At 42.2% G+C, this 18,560-nt stretch overlaps 1 protein-coding gene across 2 annotated transcripts in view; it reads right to left on the bottom strand.

The window, feature by feature from the left end:
- Nucleotides 1–1,206: 1,206 nt before the first annotated feature.
- The window catches only part of Klhdc10 (kelch domain containing 10), a 52,737-nt gene continuing 35,383 nt past the window's right edge, over nucleotides 1,207–18,560 (bottom strand). For both annotated transcript variants that reach the window (XM_038319994.1, XM_038319995.2), the window contains 8 exons: nucleotides 16,020–16,241; nucleotides 13,782–13,936; nucleotides 11,072–11,220; nucleotides 8,444–8,528; nucleotides 7,626–7,692; nucleotides 6,988–7,035; nucleotides 5,337–5,476; nucleotides 1,207–4,423 (listed from right to left, as the gene is read on the bottom strand). In XM_038319994.1, the coding sequence (XP_038175922.1) occupies nucleotides 4,214–4,423; nucleotides 5,337–5,476; nucleotides 6,988–7,035; nucleotides 7,626–7,692; nucleotides 8,444–8,528; nucleotides 11,072–11,220; nucleotides 13,782–13,936; nucleotides 16,020–16,241 (1,076 nt within the window). In that variant the 3' untranslated portion in view covers nucleotides 1,207–4,213. The remainder of the gene's footprint in view (nucleotides 4,424–5,336; nucleotides 5,477–6,987; nucleotides 7,036–7,625; nucleotides 7,693–8,443; nucleotides 8,529–11,071; nucleotides 11,221–13,781; nucleotides 13,937–16,019; nucleotides 16,242–18,560) is intronic.

The raw sequence follows: 18,560 nt of genomic DNA, 5'->3' as shown, positions 1-18,560 counted from the left end.
CGACAGCAACTACTACTACGTAGTGAAATTGGCCTTTTCTCTGAAAACTGCCTGACTCAGCCTATGCAGACTAAGTGGGGCCTTTAAAAAACTTCTCAAAAGTTCAAACAAATTAACAACGTGGGAAGCACACCAAGAAGATGGCACTACTTTTGAAGCACAGCTCAGACTTCTGTTTATGACATGAGACAGGGGGAGATTTTTCTTCCAAATCTCACCGAGTTTGAAGGGTGACTACACATGAAGGTTCCAAAACCCCACCGAGCCTGCTTTGGGCCTTGCCAATGCTTCCAGAGTTCTAAGAGACCTGGGAACCAATGGAATTTACAACTATGATAACCAGTTCTTGAAATGCAGGGCTATGACAATAAACCCTCATTCCCCCTGAAGCCAACACCAGAACACAAGAAAGAACAGAAGGGAAAATGGATTTTTGTGCTACATCAGAGTGGTAGGAGGGCCACTGTAAGCATCACTAAGACCACAGAAAACCAGGCTGATTCTAGAAGAGACAAAACCCAACCCAGTCCAAGAGGACACCAGGCTATCAGACTGGAGAAGGTGACTCCAAAGGAAGAAACGGAAAAGCAAACTTTGTCAAGTTAATGAGATGTGTTCAAATGATGGGGTTTCCTGTTTCTGTGAGACACAGCCTTTTCTTCCCACAGGACTGAAGAGTTCTCTGGTCAGGAGGCAGTAGAGAACTCAGCAGCAGACCCTGCTCAAGGGCACCATCTCACCTCAGGTGACCACTGCGACTTCCTGTCAGTGTTCAACACCTCTAAAGCTAATGGGACCACTGCTGTGGTGGCTGGCTGCTAGCCCCTCTCTGAACTTCTCTTTCTTTCCTAACTACTAGTTCCTTGAAAAGGAGATGTCTGTGGGAGAGGGACAGGAAGGGGAAAGATATGTAAGTAAATCAGTTGTTTAGCTGGGCAGTGGTGGCACATGCCTTTAATCCCAGCTCTAAGGAGACAGAGTTCAAGACCAGCCTGGTCTACAGAGCGAGTTCCAGGACAGGTTCCAAAGCTACAGAGAAACCCTGTCTTGAAAAAAAAATTGTTAACAGAAAAGTTGAAACACTGATTATCTATGGATTTCACTGTCTGTGCTTTCATCTCGCTACTGTGGATAGCCAAAGGTCACTGTCATACTTTTAAATCTAGAAATGTTAATATTTTCATTATATATATATATATATATATATATATATATATATAGTTTTTAAATCTAGCTCTGTGCTAGACATGAATGCTATAAAGCAAGTTTTTATATCAAGTCATTAGGCCCTGAAAGAGTACTCCTGTCAGTGGAAAGGGTTTGTCTGCCCTGAAAAGCAGGGAAAGTTTAATTATTACATACTGGTTTGCAGTTTTTCTGTGAAGTGGGAAATACCTTATAGTGATGGAAGCATCATTTAATAAGGTATTATATTCTCAGATAAATTAATGTACATGTAGAAGAACTGTACTAGTGTTAGGTTTTAATTCTTCACTTGGGCAACCCTTTCAAGTGAACTTCCTTATTCCTGGGCAAATAGGAGAGAGCACAAACAGGAACGGAAAAAAAATCTCAACCCTTACGAACCAAGGAACAGTAGTTTTTTTTTATGAACTAGAATAAGAAAGCATGGACTTGGAAAAAATCCAGCTTTACCAAGAAGTTGGTTTATGATCACACTGAAAATCCTTGGTATAATTTTACTCTAAAGGGATAAACTGACGTGCCCAGGACAGGTACAGAAAGTAGTGTAGCTACTTTATAGTCATGGCGTCTACACAATCTGTGCAGACCGTGTTTCTACATATTGCACTTCCGTTTCCGGGTCTGCAGGAAGATGGCGGGGCATACCTCAAAAGAGGCAGAGGAGCAGCAGGCATCGTTACCTTTCCCACTCAGGTGATGCCGTTGGGAATACAAGTAAGTGCTGGTTATAGAGAAACTAAAATGCTGGTGACCATCAGAGGACACCCAGTCACCTTCCTCTGAGTCCTAACCTACAGTTTGGCATCCAGAACATGTGCACATGAGCAGCTCACAGCACTCCCAGCTGCCCGCACTTGCACTAGTGCTCTATTCCCAGACACTCTAGACCACACGTGTACTTAGAAGACACACACGGTCGTTCATGTCAGGCCTAACATCTATCTCTAAGAAGACTGCCTACAAAAGGCTTAAAAAGGAGCCAGCAAGTGTGGCTTGAATGGGACCCCTCTTTCTAACTTTCTGTGTAACAGAACAAGAGGCCTTCTTGTATTCCAAGGACCACAGGAGTCAAAGCAGAGGCTGAACACTCAGTCTTTGGTCCCTGTATAAACCAATGACAAAAACCCTTCTGTCACCCTAGAAAACATGGCTTATTAGCTTGGGATGTAGTTTGCCATGGTCCAGAGATCTGGCCTGGAGTCACACAGTTTTGAACTCACAAAGTGGCTCAGGCTGACTTCTGCTGGTAAGAAGCCAAAGCCACACCAATAGGGAATGGCGAGATTTGGGGGATGGGAACCCTAGAAGAGCAGCTCCATTTCCTTACTCCTTAGAAATGACTCAAACTCACAGATAAGTGCTTCTTACAGATGGTGGGCAAAGGCTCCAATAACAACCCACATGGATGGAGCATAAGGCCTGTTGCAAGGAGAAGTCAAAAGACCTACCAAGAACTGCACACTGGGCAGAACTTTTTAATTTTAACTCAAAGTGACTTTAAATCCACACAAACTACAGAGATCTCTTCTGGGCTAAAAGAAAAAGAAGAATAATGTTAAAGCTAGGTAAAAAAGAGGCACTTAAAGGAAAAATGTGTTCAAAATCTCCTGCATGTGTCTCCTCCTTAAGGGGCCTGCAGGAAGGTCTGGTCCGCCCTCCTGCAGGCCTCCAGCATTGCCTACACCTATGAGTACCCACAGGCTCACACAAGTGACTCCCTCAACTCTTCTAGCAGTCTGAGGATGAAATGAGTAAAACTTAAGTCTCTTTTCTTCTTAGATTTAAGGAAACAAAACAGACCAGAACTAAAATCTCTTAGACACACACAAAAGCAAATGACCCTGTCTCATTCCTTCCTCCTGATGGTCTTCAAATGGCACTTGCTTCTTGAGGAAGGGTAAGCTGTGCCTCTTCCTTAAGACCTTTTATCTAGTTACTAGGCAATTACAGCATCCTGTATACTGAAGCAGACAGCAAAAGAGGCACCAAGCTCAGGAGGGAATCCAGAACCAACTGCCTGAGAAAATGCAGGAATAAGGTCCAGAGACTACAAAGAAACGAGTTCTGAAAAGGAAATACCTGCTATGATAGTCAAAGCCCATCGCCCCAAGCAGAAGCTAAGCTAAAAGTTTGAAGGGTGCAGGTGCTATGCTCTACTCTACTGTCCTTTGACATTTACACCACGCACTTAGAATCTACAATTCCCCATGAAGGGGCTAAAGACATATTTAAAGCCATTAATAAGCGCAGGGGAAGTTCAAAACTGCCTGGAAAGAACTTGACGCCATACATTTAATTTGAAAGACAACAACAGAACACGACAGTCACAGACAGCGCTAAATCTCAGCAGGCCGCTGCTAACCACTGGGGCATCACAAGGGTCGAGGGGCTCACTAATCAAATACTGTTGAACTGTCTCCTTTCGTCAAGGTTAGATATCTTTGTGCCAAGTCATCAACCACTGCTGCCTGAGTCCAGCCACTCAGACACATCACAGAAACACTAATTCAACATCCAAATTTAAGAACAACCTGCAAGATGTTCCAGGTCAGTCTTCTTGTTCTATCTCCCAGACCATTGTTGGTTGCTGGCTTTTTAAACTTGGTGTTTGTTGATGATAATGCTTTAATCTGTGGTATAAGCTGACATGCTCAATATGTTTAGAATTTCTTTAAAATAAAATAAAATTGAAAAAAAAACAGCAACAAAAAACAATTTCTCTCTCTTGATTCCTAACCTCGTTAAGGTACTTTAGATATTCCCTCGGCTCCGTCAAGAGAGAGGGGTGCGTGTATGGGGTGCACACTGGGGCGGGGGGCAAAGAAGAAAGCACATGAGAGTGAGATGTCCATAGACTTAACCTTCACAGAAAGGCATCTGATGTATTTTCTGAATAAGGCCTTGATCAGGGGAACCAATCCTCTCTGTAGCACACTCTACACTGCCCATAAATAAAGGAGTCTCTTTAAATTAACATTTCCAGTATCAATGAAGAGGCCGGAAATCCTCATTTCAAGCGCTCGATGAGTTCCTGTGTTAGTCCAAGGTGCAGAAGCTGTGTTCGGGAGAGGTTTGCTAGGTTGGGGAAGGCCGCGAGCAGCTTCTCCCATGCCAGTTCCAGCAGGCTGGGTACCACCAGCCAGATCTTAAACAATGACCCAGTCCGTTTGTTTTCATGGATGTTCACGACTCCTCCGTGAATGTACATGCAACCAGCCTATGAACAAATGGCAGTTAGAAGAAGACACATTCAAATGGAAGAGAAAGAGTTACCAAGGTGGAGACTTCAGCAAAGTGAGGGAGCAACATAGACTTGATAAAGGTAAGATGAAATAACACAATCCCTCGGGATAGACGTGCAATCAGGTACAGCACTTGTATAACTGCCAGGTCCTGGGCTCAACAGCCAGCACCACTGACACGGAATCTCTCACGGATCTGACCCCATGCAGAAGTGCTTCTGTAGTGAGTGGGTTGTTAAAGAAAATAGCTGGAATCAAACTCTTTAAGCTCAAATGATCTGCTTCCTGCATGGTGGAATTACCACGTCCAGTTCTATGATTTTGTTTGTTTTTTAATTCATTCATATTGTGTTTTTGTTTTCTTTTGGGTTTTTTGAGACAGGGTTTCTCTGTGCAGCCCTAATTGTCCTGAAACACGTTTTGTAGATCAGGCTAGCCTCAAACTCACAGAGATTCGTCTATCTCTGCCTCCTGAGTGCTGGGATTAAAAGTGTGTGCCATCACCCCTGGCTCTCTGTGTGTGTGTGTGTTAATTTAAACTACAAACAACTTTTTTATTAACAATTAAATTTAGAGTATTTGAGTATCCAGACTATCAAATGCTGGTAATACAAAAATGAAAATAAAGGTTCTTACAGTATCTTCAATAATATGGTACTAAATAATCACATTACTCTGCCTTCTTAGGAAACACCTAAAAATTGACTGTCAGGACCTCAAATACCACATACTAAATTTCCTTTACGTTTTCAGTGCTCTTTTAAACTTGGTTGTGACAGTATTTTTCTCTCCTTTTCTTAGCCCAAAGTTTGTAAGTATCAGCATCTTTTCTCCTTGCTAGTACTCCTTACCATCTACCGTGTACGAATGACTTAAAACAAAACTCACGGGAGTGACAGCTGCACAGTGGAAGTAAACAGGCTCTGGCATGGTAGCAGGGAGCTTCACCCACTGAAAAGTCTGCAGATTCAGCTTCCAGATGTCTCCCAGGATCACTTCTCCATTATAGCCCCCACAAATGAAAACATCTGTCGAGAAAGGAGAAAGGCAATAGTACACAAAGGAACCACAGCTACAGCAAGTCTTACGGGAGAACATGTGGTTAGCTGACAGGTGGGCCATTCCTCAACAGAACTGGGACATTTCACTGGGACTGAGGATGCCAGCCTCTAAGGAGGCTCATGTCAGAGTTCTCAAATTTAAATATTTCTAGGTTCCAGGCACAGAAAGTGAATGAACAGGAGGCTGGAAATAAACTAAGGTCTGGAGAAAGCTCACACTCTGAAAGAGAGTGGCTATGCAGCCCCAGGAGGATGCCCTGGGAGGGGCAGGCTAGCTACTGCATCCCCACTTCCTAGAGAAGCTAAAAATCCCACTAGGCAAGACACTAATCAAAAACAAAACACAGCTACAACTCAGGTTTTCAAACTCTTCTTTTCAAAATTCCTAGCGACAAATATCCTCCCCATAGAACTCTCACCTAGGAGGAATGCTCACTGCAATATGCAATCTGGGGCCACAAAATAGGTCCTTCCTCAAAAAAAAAAACCAGCTCATTTGATCTGCACAGTTCTGGGTGGGTTAGTTTTAACTATTGATCTACTTGTAGCAAGGGCCATGTAACCTTTTAAAGGCCTAGAAGTTCCAACTGTATGATGCATGGCTCCCAGGAAGCAAATGAATAAATGGCTAATTCAAGTCTGGACCAAGTTTAGGCCAATACTTAATTAAACTATAAAATATGCCAGAAACTTTTTTGGCTAGGAGTCAAGAGAAACGTTAAAGCACAGCTTCATTCTCAGAGGCAAAGCAGAACAGTGTCACTACCTATAAATCTTACCCAAAAAGCAGAAGCGTAGTTTTTAACAAGTCCCTGCATATACATAAAATGGCAGGTAAGTACTACTTAAATCTGAACTGGGTGCAAAGGGACACAGGCTATCAGCTTCTGCATGTGCCCTTCCCAGAGGTGGGGAGGAGAGTGAGGGCACTCAAGGAGGTAGAGCAGCTATAAAATGTCCTGTACATTAAAAGCCAGGAATATTTGCCAAAGAAGAACTGTTACCATGCTTAAAGTAGCTGCTACTTTCTGAAATCATATAAGGACTTTGCTATATATAGGAAGACCAAGGAATGAATGTTGAGTTCTGTCATCAGATAGAGAACAGAATAAACTTTATGCTATACTAGTCTGGAGAAGTTATTACAATCTGAGCCCAATGCGCACTGAGGTCTTAACTATGCAAGCGCTCACAGTGCTAGACCCATAAATCACTCTGAGAGAGCCAGTGGTACAATAAAAGCTTATTTACCATCTACTTCAGAGTTCTTTTAACAGAGAGAGCACAGACACAGAACTAGCCTACATTTTGAAAACTGCCAAGAGACACAACTCTCTAGAGTTCCCTATAAGTTTAAATTACAAGAAATCAGTGCAGTCCAAAATTATGCACCCCTTTAGAGGAGCTAACCAGGAAATCAGTCATTCTCAGCAGGTAAGATTACAGAAATGAATCAAAATTTTATTTAGACTCCATACCATTTTTTATTTGAACACAACTGTGACATCTTCGGGCTGCAGGAAAACCTGTCGAACACATAAATACAGGAATCCCATTATTCAAGAGAACAACAGCTAGCCCTCCAACCCTTCCTGATGAGAAGTCAGAGAAAGTCAGAAAGGAGAAGGGACGTGACAATGACTCAGATGGGCAGGTGTGAGGTTCCGATGATCGATTCTTTTTATCATTCTCATATGATTATGTGTATATACCACATATGTATGCCTCAAAGATCCACAGAGAAACTCACAATGCAAGCTGGAGTTACAAGAGGTTGTGAATTCCTGCTGTTGGAAACAGAACTTGGGTCTTCCAGAAGAGCAGCGTGAGCTCTTAACCACTCACTGAGCATCTCTCCAGCCCCTAAACCCCAGTTCTTATTTCTCGTGTGTTTTTTTTTTTTTTTCACTTGGGCCACATAACTCAGTTATCCATGTTAAAAACTCTATGTTCAGTTGCTAAGGGAGAATAATAATTGAGCTGAAGAATAATAACTTCTAACACCATTTTTATAACTATTTTATGTGCTATATCACTTAAGAAAATTATCTTTACCTCCCCCAAAACAAGTATAAAATACATTAGCTAAAAACATGAATCAATACTTTTAATTTACCTATTTTTTCATGAGGTTTTGTTGCGATCTCCTCCCATGCATTTGTTTCAAGGTTGTATGCGTGGATCTTGGAAGAAAAAAAAAAAAAAAATATATATATATATATATATATGTACAAGTAAATAACTGTGATCTTACTTACCATGACATCCGATTTTTAAAATAAACATTTTTTGAGCAGTTTTAAAAAGAGTGAAAAGAAGAAGCTAGAATGAGCACTGCCTGCCTCTCAGTGCTGGGTGCTGTCTACCTCCTTTCCTATCTCTACAATGAGTGTGAGACATTCTTGTGGCCAGAAACAAAGCAACACTGGTAAGAGAATAAGACAAAATCAACAAACACCTTAAAGATCTGAGGCGGCCAGAAGCTCTGTCACCTGACTTAGGTCGCCTCTGGGATTCTAACTGTGACATTTTCAAAATGCCACGGGGACGGATGACTTAAACCCCTGAGGAGCTGGGCTCTCTGCAGTCATTGGTGTCAGCCCTAAGCGTGCCGTCCTTTGCGGATGCCGTGCACTGACAAGGGGGATATGACATTCTGAGAAGCCTGGCGAACTAACATTCTCTAGTCCTCGTCCTCCCCCACCACATGCTCACAAAGACTTTGAGCAGCGATGAAGGTGACTATCAGCTGCAATGCGTATCAGGAGCACTGAGTTCAACCTTCTGTCACAGAGAACACCAATCACAAAACAACTGTTGATGAAGCTGCTTGAAAATTCAAATAACTAACAGAATCATCCTGATTAGTAAGATATAGGCTTCGGTCCATTGTCTCCCACTATTTTTTACTTCTTTAAGAAGAAAAAAAAGTACCTTGTTTAAGGAATAGGCTGTCCAGGAAGTCCCTCCTCCCAAGATGTAAATCCTCTGCCCATCATGAGCAATTTCATGTCTGTACCTGAAAATACCAAAAAATAAAACTGGGTGAAAATGACCTCTGTAAGGTTTAGCTGTGAGGTTTTTCTTAACTAAATATTACCATCATTTAATTATTAGCAATGAGCTGAGTGTTAACTAGTAGTGACCTAGTTAAATGAATTATATACCATGCATAAAATGCATTAGTATACAGTCAATAAGAAATAAAGACAGTTAATCCATCCCAAAGTTCTATTCACACCATTAACTGGAAAGGAAATGAGCTCCACGTTCAACAGACTGCAGACAGGTTTCAAACTTTCAGCATGCACACACACAAACGCAAGGGTGTCCCATCTCAGAGGGTAACCACAGCTACCTCCAAATTTACTTTTATCTTATCTTTCCTTTCTTCATTTTGCTGATTTGTATTCTTTTTTGTTAGTTTGTTTTGTTTTTTATTTAATTTTTAAATTCATTTTATGTACCAACCACGGTTCTCTCTCCCTCCCTTCCTCATCCTCCTCTCCCCCACAATTCCCCAACCCAGCACCATCAACTCCTCAGAAAGGGTAAGGCCTCCCATGGGGAGTTAACAAAGCCTGGCACATTCAGCTGGGACAGGACCAAGCTTCACCCCTCCCCCAATTTGTATTTTCTAGATTATCTATAATCTTTCTGTGATAACTCTGTAAATGGAGAAACTATCACCTAATAAATGACCCACCTGTATTTAATTAGAATCCCACACTGAGTTCTTAAGATACTTATTATTTTGCAGGAAATTGCGTGTACACCCTCTAGAACTTCCATCTAGGCAACTGAGCTACAAGTGAAACTTCTTCCCCTCCAAGAAAAATGCTCTGTGATGGCTATTCTTGTTAGTCAGCTTGACTGTATCTGGAATTAACTAAAACCAAGTGGCTAGGTAAACTTTTTTCCCCCTTTCGGTTTTTTTCGAGATAGGGCTTCTCTGTGTAGCCCTTGCAGACCTGGAACTCACTTTGTCGACCAGGCTGGTCTCAAACTCCCACCTGCCTCTGCTTAGGTGCTGGGATTAAAGGTGTGTGCCACCAGTGCCCAGCAGGGGATTTTCTTTCTTTCTTTCTTTCTTTCTTTCTTTCTTTCGTTTCTTCTTGTTCTTTCTTTCTTTCTTTCTTTCTTCTTCTTTTCTTTCTTTCTTTTCTTTCTTTCTTTCTTTCTTGTTCTTCTTCTTTCTTTCTTTCTTTCTTTCTTTTAAAGAGATGTTTTTTATTTATTAAGCATACATGTTCTGCTGGCATGTACACGCCAGAACCAGAAGAGTGTGCCAGATCTCATTAGCGATGATTATGAGCCACCATGTGGGTGCTGGGAATTGAACTCAGGACCTCTGGAAGAGGCTGAGCCATCTCTCCAGCCAGGATTTTTTTCTTAAATAAAGCATTTGAAGTGGGAAGACACAACTTTAATCCAGATCTTTTGAGGTGGGAAGATCTACCTTTAATCTGAGCCTCACCTTCTGCTGGCAGCCTATATAAATGACACGGAAGAAGGAAGCTTGCTCTCTCTTTGCCTGCTTGCTCTTACTGGAAAGCCTATTTCACTGGCATGAGAGTCCACTTCTTCAGGATTCTGGTGTATACTGAAGACCAGCTAAGACATCCAGCCTTGTGGCCTGAACAACTACTGGATTCGTAGACTTGGCATTGGCAGATAGCTATCGTTGGACTAGCTGGACCATAGCTTGTAAGCCATTCTAATAATCCTTTATTATTCTATTATTTCTGTTCCTCTAAAGAACTCTGAATAATACAGGCTCTCTTAGAATTGGAATTCTTAAAAAAAAGGTTTATTTGTTTTCGTATTTCATATATATGGGTGCTTTGTCTGCATGTACTCTGCACACCAGAAGAGAGAATTGAATCCTGTTGTAGAATATTAGTTAAAGATGTGTTATATTTGTTTAATGATGCAAATATGTTGCATTCTTTTTTATTTTTTTTCTTCAAGACAGGGTTTCTCTGTAGCTTTGGAGACTGTCCTGGAACTCACTCTGTAGACCAGGCTGGCCTTGAACTCACAGAGATCTGCCTGCCTCTCCCTCCCAAGTGCTGGGATTAAAGGCGTGTGCCACCACTGCCCGGCCGTTAAATTAAATTCTAAGAGGTAACTATTCCTATGGAAAGAACCATGAAAGATCTGGGGCCTTTGGTAGAAAACAACAGGAGAGCGATATAATGCTGCTGGGAAGCTTCAGAGACAAAGGAATGAACGGCCATCCCACCCATGCTCCATCCGTCAGCTTATCGTCCCATCTGTCCTTCCTTCTGATCAACAGTCACGGACCCTCACTGACTTTCAACACACTATTAGCTTCTTACTACTGAAAGATTAAAAAGTACAAGAGAAAAAAGATTTTAAAAATTCCACAATTAGAGGAAAACACTATATTCTCACTAATAGCCCCTTCTTTACCACTGATCTGCATCCATGTGCCAGTTAGCTACTTTCTCTAGGGAGCTTTGTCTTCATGCTGTCAAGGTGCTGAAAGAGCTCAAATCTGAGCGGGAAAGACCAGAGTGCTCAGCCCCACCACCTCACCTTTCCTCCGGCAGATCACAGGACAAGTTGTTTGGTTTGAGTTGTGTCCACACCATGGTATTGAGATCTAACTTGTGCAGGTCTGTGCTGTAGATGTAGCCAGTTGTTCCCCCAAAGACATAAAGGGAACCATTGATGAGGGCCATGGCCTGTAGAAAGACGGCAAATAGGAATGACTCCTTAACACTATTACAGAGCACAATTACAATGCCCCCAATCATGGTTAGCAAATTCTCTCTCTCTCTCTCTCTCTCTCTCTCTCTCTCTCTCTCTCTCTCTCTCTCTCTCTCTCTCTCTCTCTCTCTCTCTCTCTCATTTTTTGTTCTGGTTTTCTTTTTTTGTTTGTACTGCTTTGTTTTTGGTTTTGTTTTTTCTGTGTAGTGCTGCTGTCCTGGAACTTGCTCTGAAGACCCGAGTGGCCTAGAACTCACAGAGATCCGCCTGCCTCCACCTCCCGAGTACTGGGATTAAAGGCATATGCCACTATTGCCCAGTTTCTCTTCTTTTTAACCCTTTCTGTTCTCCCAAAGAACTGGAGTCAGTCCCTGCACCCTTGTGGGCAGCTCCCACCCACCTGTAACGTCAGCTCTCCGGGCACCTGTGCACCACACCACATAAATAAAACTAAAATATCAGAGCCAGAGCAGTGGCTCAGCAGTTAAGAGCACTTGAGTTCAGTTCCCGGTACCTACATGGTTGTTCAAACCATGCTGTAATTCCAGTTCCAGGAGATCCAACACCCTCTTCTGACCTTCATGGGCACTAAGCATAGACAGAGCACACACACATGCAGACAAAACACGCATACACACAAACTAAATCTAAAAATAAAATAAAGTATCAGACTTTGTCTCAGGTATGAAGGTACTTGTTTATAATCCTAGTACTCAGGAGCTTGAGGCAAGATCAGAAAAAAGTCTGAGGCTAGACTAGAGGCTCCATAGTGACTTCCAGACAAACCTGAGCTACAAAATGAGACCTTAAAACAAAACAAAAAAAATTCAAAACCAAAAGACCCCACCAAAAATCTCAAAAATTAAAAGTTAAAGGGCTGGCAAGATGACCCAGTGGGTAAAAGTGCTAGCCATGCAAGCCTGACTCTGATTCACACCCAGAACCCAGTTTTCTGACCTGTACCCTGGAGCTGTGGCACGTGTGTTTATGCACACTCTTACACATACACACATTAATTATAATAATAATAATTAATAAAAATTTAAAGACTAAAAAAATCATCCCCTAAAGCAGGTAATCTGACATTTGCCTGTAACCCCAACTATGCATGAGGCCAAGGAAAGTCTATGCTGCATGTGAAACCTTGTCTATGAATGAATGACTACACCTTTTCCTAAAAGCTAGGGGCTATCTTACTTTTGCCTTTACAAAGTAAAGCTTTGCTGGTTCTACCTAGAAAGGTGTCTGTTAGGTGACTGTCTTAGAGTCAAGAACGTAGGGACAGCGGACAGGAGCACTTCCACTAAAAGCCATCTGTCTTCCGAAGCAGTCTAAATAAAAACACTCCCAAGAAGCAGCAACAACTGGAAACTGCCCTAGAAACATGGTGCCTCGTGCTGCCATTTCCATCAGACTCCTCTCCAATCACTGCCACTGTCACTTCTTGGTGCTTGAGTGGCCCGCGGATTGATAGAGTGGACTAGAAAGCGTTCCTTTGGAGTTAGAGGTCAGAAGTATTTAATCACGACTGTGTGCAAGACAGTTGAGCCTGATATCAAATGGTGGTTACTCCAAGTTTAGCCAATGTTCTCAAAAGTCTGTTTGGGTGGGTAACCCACTATCTTTCTGGATATAACTTTACAAATCAAAGATTAAGCCAGGCGGTGTTGGCACACACCTTTTGTCCCAGCACTTGGAAGGCAGAGGGAGGTGGATCTCTGAGTTGAGGCCAGCCTGGTCTACAGATGAGTTCCAGGACAGCCACAGCTACACAGAGAAATCGGTCTCAAAAAACTAAACCAAGCAAACAATACAAACCAACAGCAAAGGCTAAACTGACTATGAAGTCTCTACATGTTTTAGTTCAGCTCTGTGTTGAGTCTCTTGATGAGCTACATACGCTTCTTAGGAAATAAAGTTCTTGGTAGAATCAGAGCAGACGCAGACCATGCTAAAGCTCAGTCTTGCACTAGGGGTTGGTGTAGTTAAAGACATTTCTACACAGATATATCTCCTAACCTTAAAATTGGATTAGAAGCAAATAAGGGCACTGGGAAGATGGCTTGGTGGGTAAAATGCTGCTGTGCAAAAGCGTAAGGACCTGAGTTCAATCCCCACAGCATGTAAAACAACAGACAGAACATAAAAGCAGCGCTGGGGAGGCAAGGTCAGGCCGGTCCCGGGGCTCACCCGCCAGGCTGTGCAGCCTCATCAGCAAGAGACAGGAGAGACAAAAGGTGAACATAGTTCCTAAGGAACAATACCTGAGGCTGTCCCCTAGCAAACGCATAAAAAATTCTCTCTCTCTCTCTCTCTCTCTCTCTCTCTCTCTCTCTCTCTCTCTCTCTCTCTCTCTCTCTCTCTCTCATCTTTCTCTCAGCAAAGAACAGTGAAATCGAGAGAGGGGAATGGTAAGATTTATGAATTGACTTTCAATCTCCATTAAAACCAATGTAGCACTGTATTCTGACACTGCTGCTAGACTGGAAAATATGAAAATAAGCACATTCGCCATTAATTAGCCACAGATTAGTACCTGTCCATATATGCGGCTGGGTCTCTTCCCCCGACAGCTGAGTAGCGCCCATCTCTTGTACTTCACGTTACAGACGTGGACGTCATTGCCGTTGCTCTCCCCAAATGGGATGCCTGTACCGCCAAACACTAACAGATTGTTTCCATGCAGCACAACTGGGGAGGAAGACACACATTCCACTTATGCAACTGCCTCCTACAGTGTCTGCCCACGAACCCAGACCATTTGAAAAGCTCAAACATGTCTACTTTAATGATCTTAAGGATTCTTCAGAAAATGGCTTAATTCATAGTGTACTGAAGGATTATCTCACATGGTCACTGTTAGATGTATGATACATAGCCAAAATGCACTAGAGAATTTCATGAAATAAAACAGTGTAGAGCAATATCAAGCCTATGAACTACAGAATACCACTGTTGTTCAAGACAAAACACAGCCAGCCAGAGGAAAACGATCTATCATCTTTGCCCTGGAAAAGAACCTGTAAGACTCAGATGAAGGAATCAAAGGGCCATTTTCTGTCAGAGGAATAATCTTTATATTTTAAACTATGGTTTCTGTCAGTTTAATCCTCCACCAGATAAAAAGAAACACCAATATCCTGCAGACAAGTTTGGTATTCTATCTTCGTCTATTTTTATTTGCCATAATTTACACAATCTTCCCTTTTTTCTTCCCTCCTTCCTTCTGCCCCTCTCATTTTAGTAGTTCCCCAACTTCATACACCGCAGCGGTTAACAGTCCGCACCTAGCCGGGCGGTGGTGGCGCACGCCTTTAATCCCAGCACTCGGGAGGCAGAGGCAGGCAGATCTCTGTGAGTTCGAGACCAGCCTGGTCTACAAGAGCTAGTTCCAGGACAGGCTCTAAAAAAGCTACAGAGAAACCCTGTCTCGAAAAACCCAAAAAAAGAAAAAAAAACAAAAACAGTCGGCACCTAGCGGTTAACAGTCCGCACCTAGCGGCTAACAGTCCGCACCTAGCGGTTAACAGTCCGCACCTCACCGCAGCGGTTAACAGTCTGCACTGCACCGCAGCGGTTAACAGTCCGCTAGCGGTTAACAGTCTGCACCTAGCGGTTAACAGTCTGCACCTAGCGGTTAACAGTCTGCACCTAGCGGTTAACAGACTGCACTGTAGTGCTGTTAAGAATTGGACTTGGGCTGGAGAGATGGCTCAGAGGTTAAGAGCACTGACTGTTCTTCCAGAGGTCCTGAGTTCAATTCCCAGCAACCACATGGTGGCTCACAGCCATCTTTAATGAGATCTGGTGCCCTCTTCTGGCATGCAAGCATACATGGAAGGAATGTTGTATACATAATAAATAAATAAAATATTAAAAAAAAAAAGAATTGGACTTAATTTTGGTGCGACTTCAGGAAAACTAGTTAACCTCCCTAAATTAATTTTCACAACAACCCTATTAGGTAGGAACTGTAAATGTTATTTTCTTCTCTCTTTCCTCTGTCTCCCTCTCTGTGCTGTTTGAATCCATAGCTTGGTACATTCTACCATTAAGCAAATAAGCCCAACCTCATTTTTAGAGATGATAAGCACAAACAGAAATAGCAAATATTTGTGTTGTAATTCCTCTGTTTATTTGTCTTCAGGAGATAAGGTCTTGCTACTTAACCCAGGCTAGTCTTGAACTCAGCCTCTCGAGTGTTAGGATTATAGGCATGAACTACCACATCTGGTAAGAACAGTTTAAATAACTTGCTGATGGTTTCCTAAAAAGATCTGGGATTCAATCCCAGCCACTCTGGCTTCAGAGCATGCACTCTTAGCCATTATTCTCGGGGCCTCTACGAAACCTTGGGTTCTTCATTAGTACAATGGAAATCACTGTAGAAACTTACCATAGTGACGCTGTAAGGAAGTGAAGTCCTTCACTTAACAGCTATTAACTATCATAGTTGTAACTCCATTGTTTTATTTTGACTACATTTTTCCTAACATATGTAATACTTTATACCGAACCCTCTGAGACATCACTAATCTTACTTTAAAATAAAGTTAAAACTCATCTGGCAATCCAGTACTTACAGTTAGATTCAAACCCAGGAACTCAGGGATTCAAAGCCACCAAACTATATTATCATCAAAGTGAAATGCCTATTCGGTGACAACACTTAATCATGCTACAGTAGTATAAATTACTAACAGGAACAAGTGACACTAAACCTGATATTTCAATTGGCTCACAAAGTCAGAATATCAGAACTGCTGGCACTTACGTGACATAGATGCCAATTCCCGGGGCATGTAGCCATCTGTGCCCATCTGGTGCCACACGCCTGTTGCAAAATGATACCTCCAAAGCTCCCTGAAGAGAGGATAGTCTTCATTATCCGGCCCTCCTGATTCATCATAGTCTGGGTTATACCCTCCAAACACATAGAGATTGGTATTATCTGCCACACAACGATGTCCACTGCGTGCTGGGGGAGGTCTGTGGCCTATGGAAGAAGAGGATGGTTTTCCAAAAATGGCCCACAGATGAAGAGCATAAACAAAATTTTATTTAAAAAAACAACCGATTGAACTTTAAACGGGAGTCAGGAGGGATTCTTAACACAAAATGTCATTCATTTGGGTTATTTTATACACTCATACAGACTATGACTTTAGGATTTAAGGAGCTAGTCTCCACTTTTATTTCATGATTTCTAAATTTCAAAGACTAAGAGAGATTTTTCCCCAAGAGAGGTGACACAGCATGGTAAACTCAAGGAAATGGCTGACAATGTGGAATTCAAGAAAAGGAAGAGGAGAGGCCTACTACTTCAGAGGCTGAGAGGGCAGAGGACAGATTTCCTTACTATTTAGGGGAGAGCACAAGCAATCTGGATTAAACTGTGACTACTGGAGAAAGCAACCACACACATGAATGAGTCATGCCTAAATAAACACAAACACGTAAGCATACATTTAAAAAGAAAACTGGTCCTCATGTGATCAGAGCAAAATTAATTCTCTGAATACCACTCCAAAACTTTTCAAAGAAAACCTTGCATTTATCCAAAAAACTTATATTCTGTTTAAAGTTATTACTAAGAAAAGCTATTTATGAAAAAACGTTTAATTCAAAATGGTCAAAAATTCAAAATGGAACTAAGTCCTGACCTCTGAGACTCCAAGGCTTGGTAAAGATCCTGGATAGGACCCCAGGACCACAAAAAAAGCAAAGCTTGGCAAACAGGAGGGAGGCAAGTTCTAGATTTAAAGATTTCTGTTCTTTATGGTACCAGAAATGAAAGCTGCCTTGTTCACGACTGGCAAGCACTCCACCACTGAGCTACAGCCACAGTCTTTCTAAAGCTTCAGTTGCATTAACTAGCCAGGCCTTGCGGCATAAGCCTGTTTTCATTGTAATCTAAGCTACTCAGGGGGCTGAACCAGGAAAAGCATAATTTCAATGTCTGCCTGGGCTCAGCATGTAAGTTAAGGACCAGCCTAGGCAATTTAGAGATAACCTGGTCTGCTCAAAATTTTAAAAAAGGAAGAAAGAGAGTGGGGGGGGGAGGGAGGGAGAGAGGGAGGAAGAGAGGGAGGGAGGGAGGGAGGGGAAGAAAGAAAGGAAGGAAGGAAGGAAGGAAGGAAGGAAGGAAGGAAGGAAGGAAGGAAGAAAGAAAGAGAGGAGAGAGAGAAAGACAGACAGACAGACAGACAGACAGACAGACAGACAGACAGACAGACAGACAGAAAGAAAGAAAGAAAGAAAGAAAGAAAGAAAGAAAGAAAGAAAAGATTGGTGGTGTAGCTCAAGTGAGTAGAGTACTTGCCTAGCATAGTCAAGGCCCTTGACTCAATCCCCAGTATACAATAAATAAATGATTAAATTATGTACACATAGACTGGTTCATTTAAAAGTATTTTGAGATCATTTTAAAGGATGGGAAAAAAAAGCCCACTACTTTATATTTCTATTATCCTCATGACTTCTTATACCAGTCTACAGAAATCCTTGAACAGTTATAGAACCAAACAAGATAAAATATGATACGGACTAAGATGAAACTATATTTGTTATAACCCTAAAAACATCTCTATTTTCATGTGCTACTGATACTAATTAGTTCATTAATCCTTAGGACACTGCTAGACCCCAATAAATATGCTTTACTAATAAGTATCTATTACCAACCTAATAAGGCCGTTCATGTTTTTTTTAAGCAAAAATCCCACCCTCTAGGGTATACTTTAGAACAAGACTTGAAAAAATATGCACAAAACTAGAGCAACCGAAAAACAAAGCAACACTGAATCTCTTAGTTACTCTGGCCCATGTCAGTCTGTGTGCAAGTCACTGCCGGTTTCTTAAGGGCCTGGGCCAAGCATCTCAGAGCCCTCCACTTACTCTCTACGCTGAGTTAGCCTCGCGGTCAGCAGGCCTAGAGTCCTTCCTTTGACCTTGGCCTAGCCCACCTACCCTTTAAGTGTCCAACAGAAGAAACACTTCCAAGTCTACTGCATGTAGCCTTTTTTTGGGCTCTTCAGGTTCAGCAGCCTCCTGCTCAAATGTTAGGGCACACTGAACAGTTATCAGATGGAAGCAGTGTAACTTCATAAATATGAGTGTAATACCAGGCACCTAGAATCAGCTAGCAAATTTACAAATGAGCTGTGATTTAACGTGAGTGAAGAATTGAGTTTCCTTCTGGTACACTGGAAACACAGGAGAGTGAGTGAGCAAGGGCTCCCATGACATCTAGGTTGAATCTAGGTTCTTTCAACCAGTACCTTGTGCAAGCCACTGACCTTCACTGAACCCTCAC

Source organism: Arvicola amphibius, chromosome 2 (assembly GCF_903992535.2).
Source record: "Arvicola amphibius chromosome 2, mArvAmp1.2, whole genome shotgun sequence".
NCBI lineage: Eukaryota > Metazoa > Chordata > Mammalia > Rodentia > Cricetidae > Arvicola > Arvicola amphibius.
Note: the sequence above shows the minus strand (reverse complement) of the source record. Positions and strands in the feature narration are given on the sequence as shown.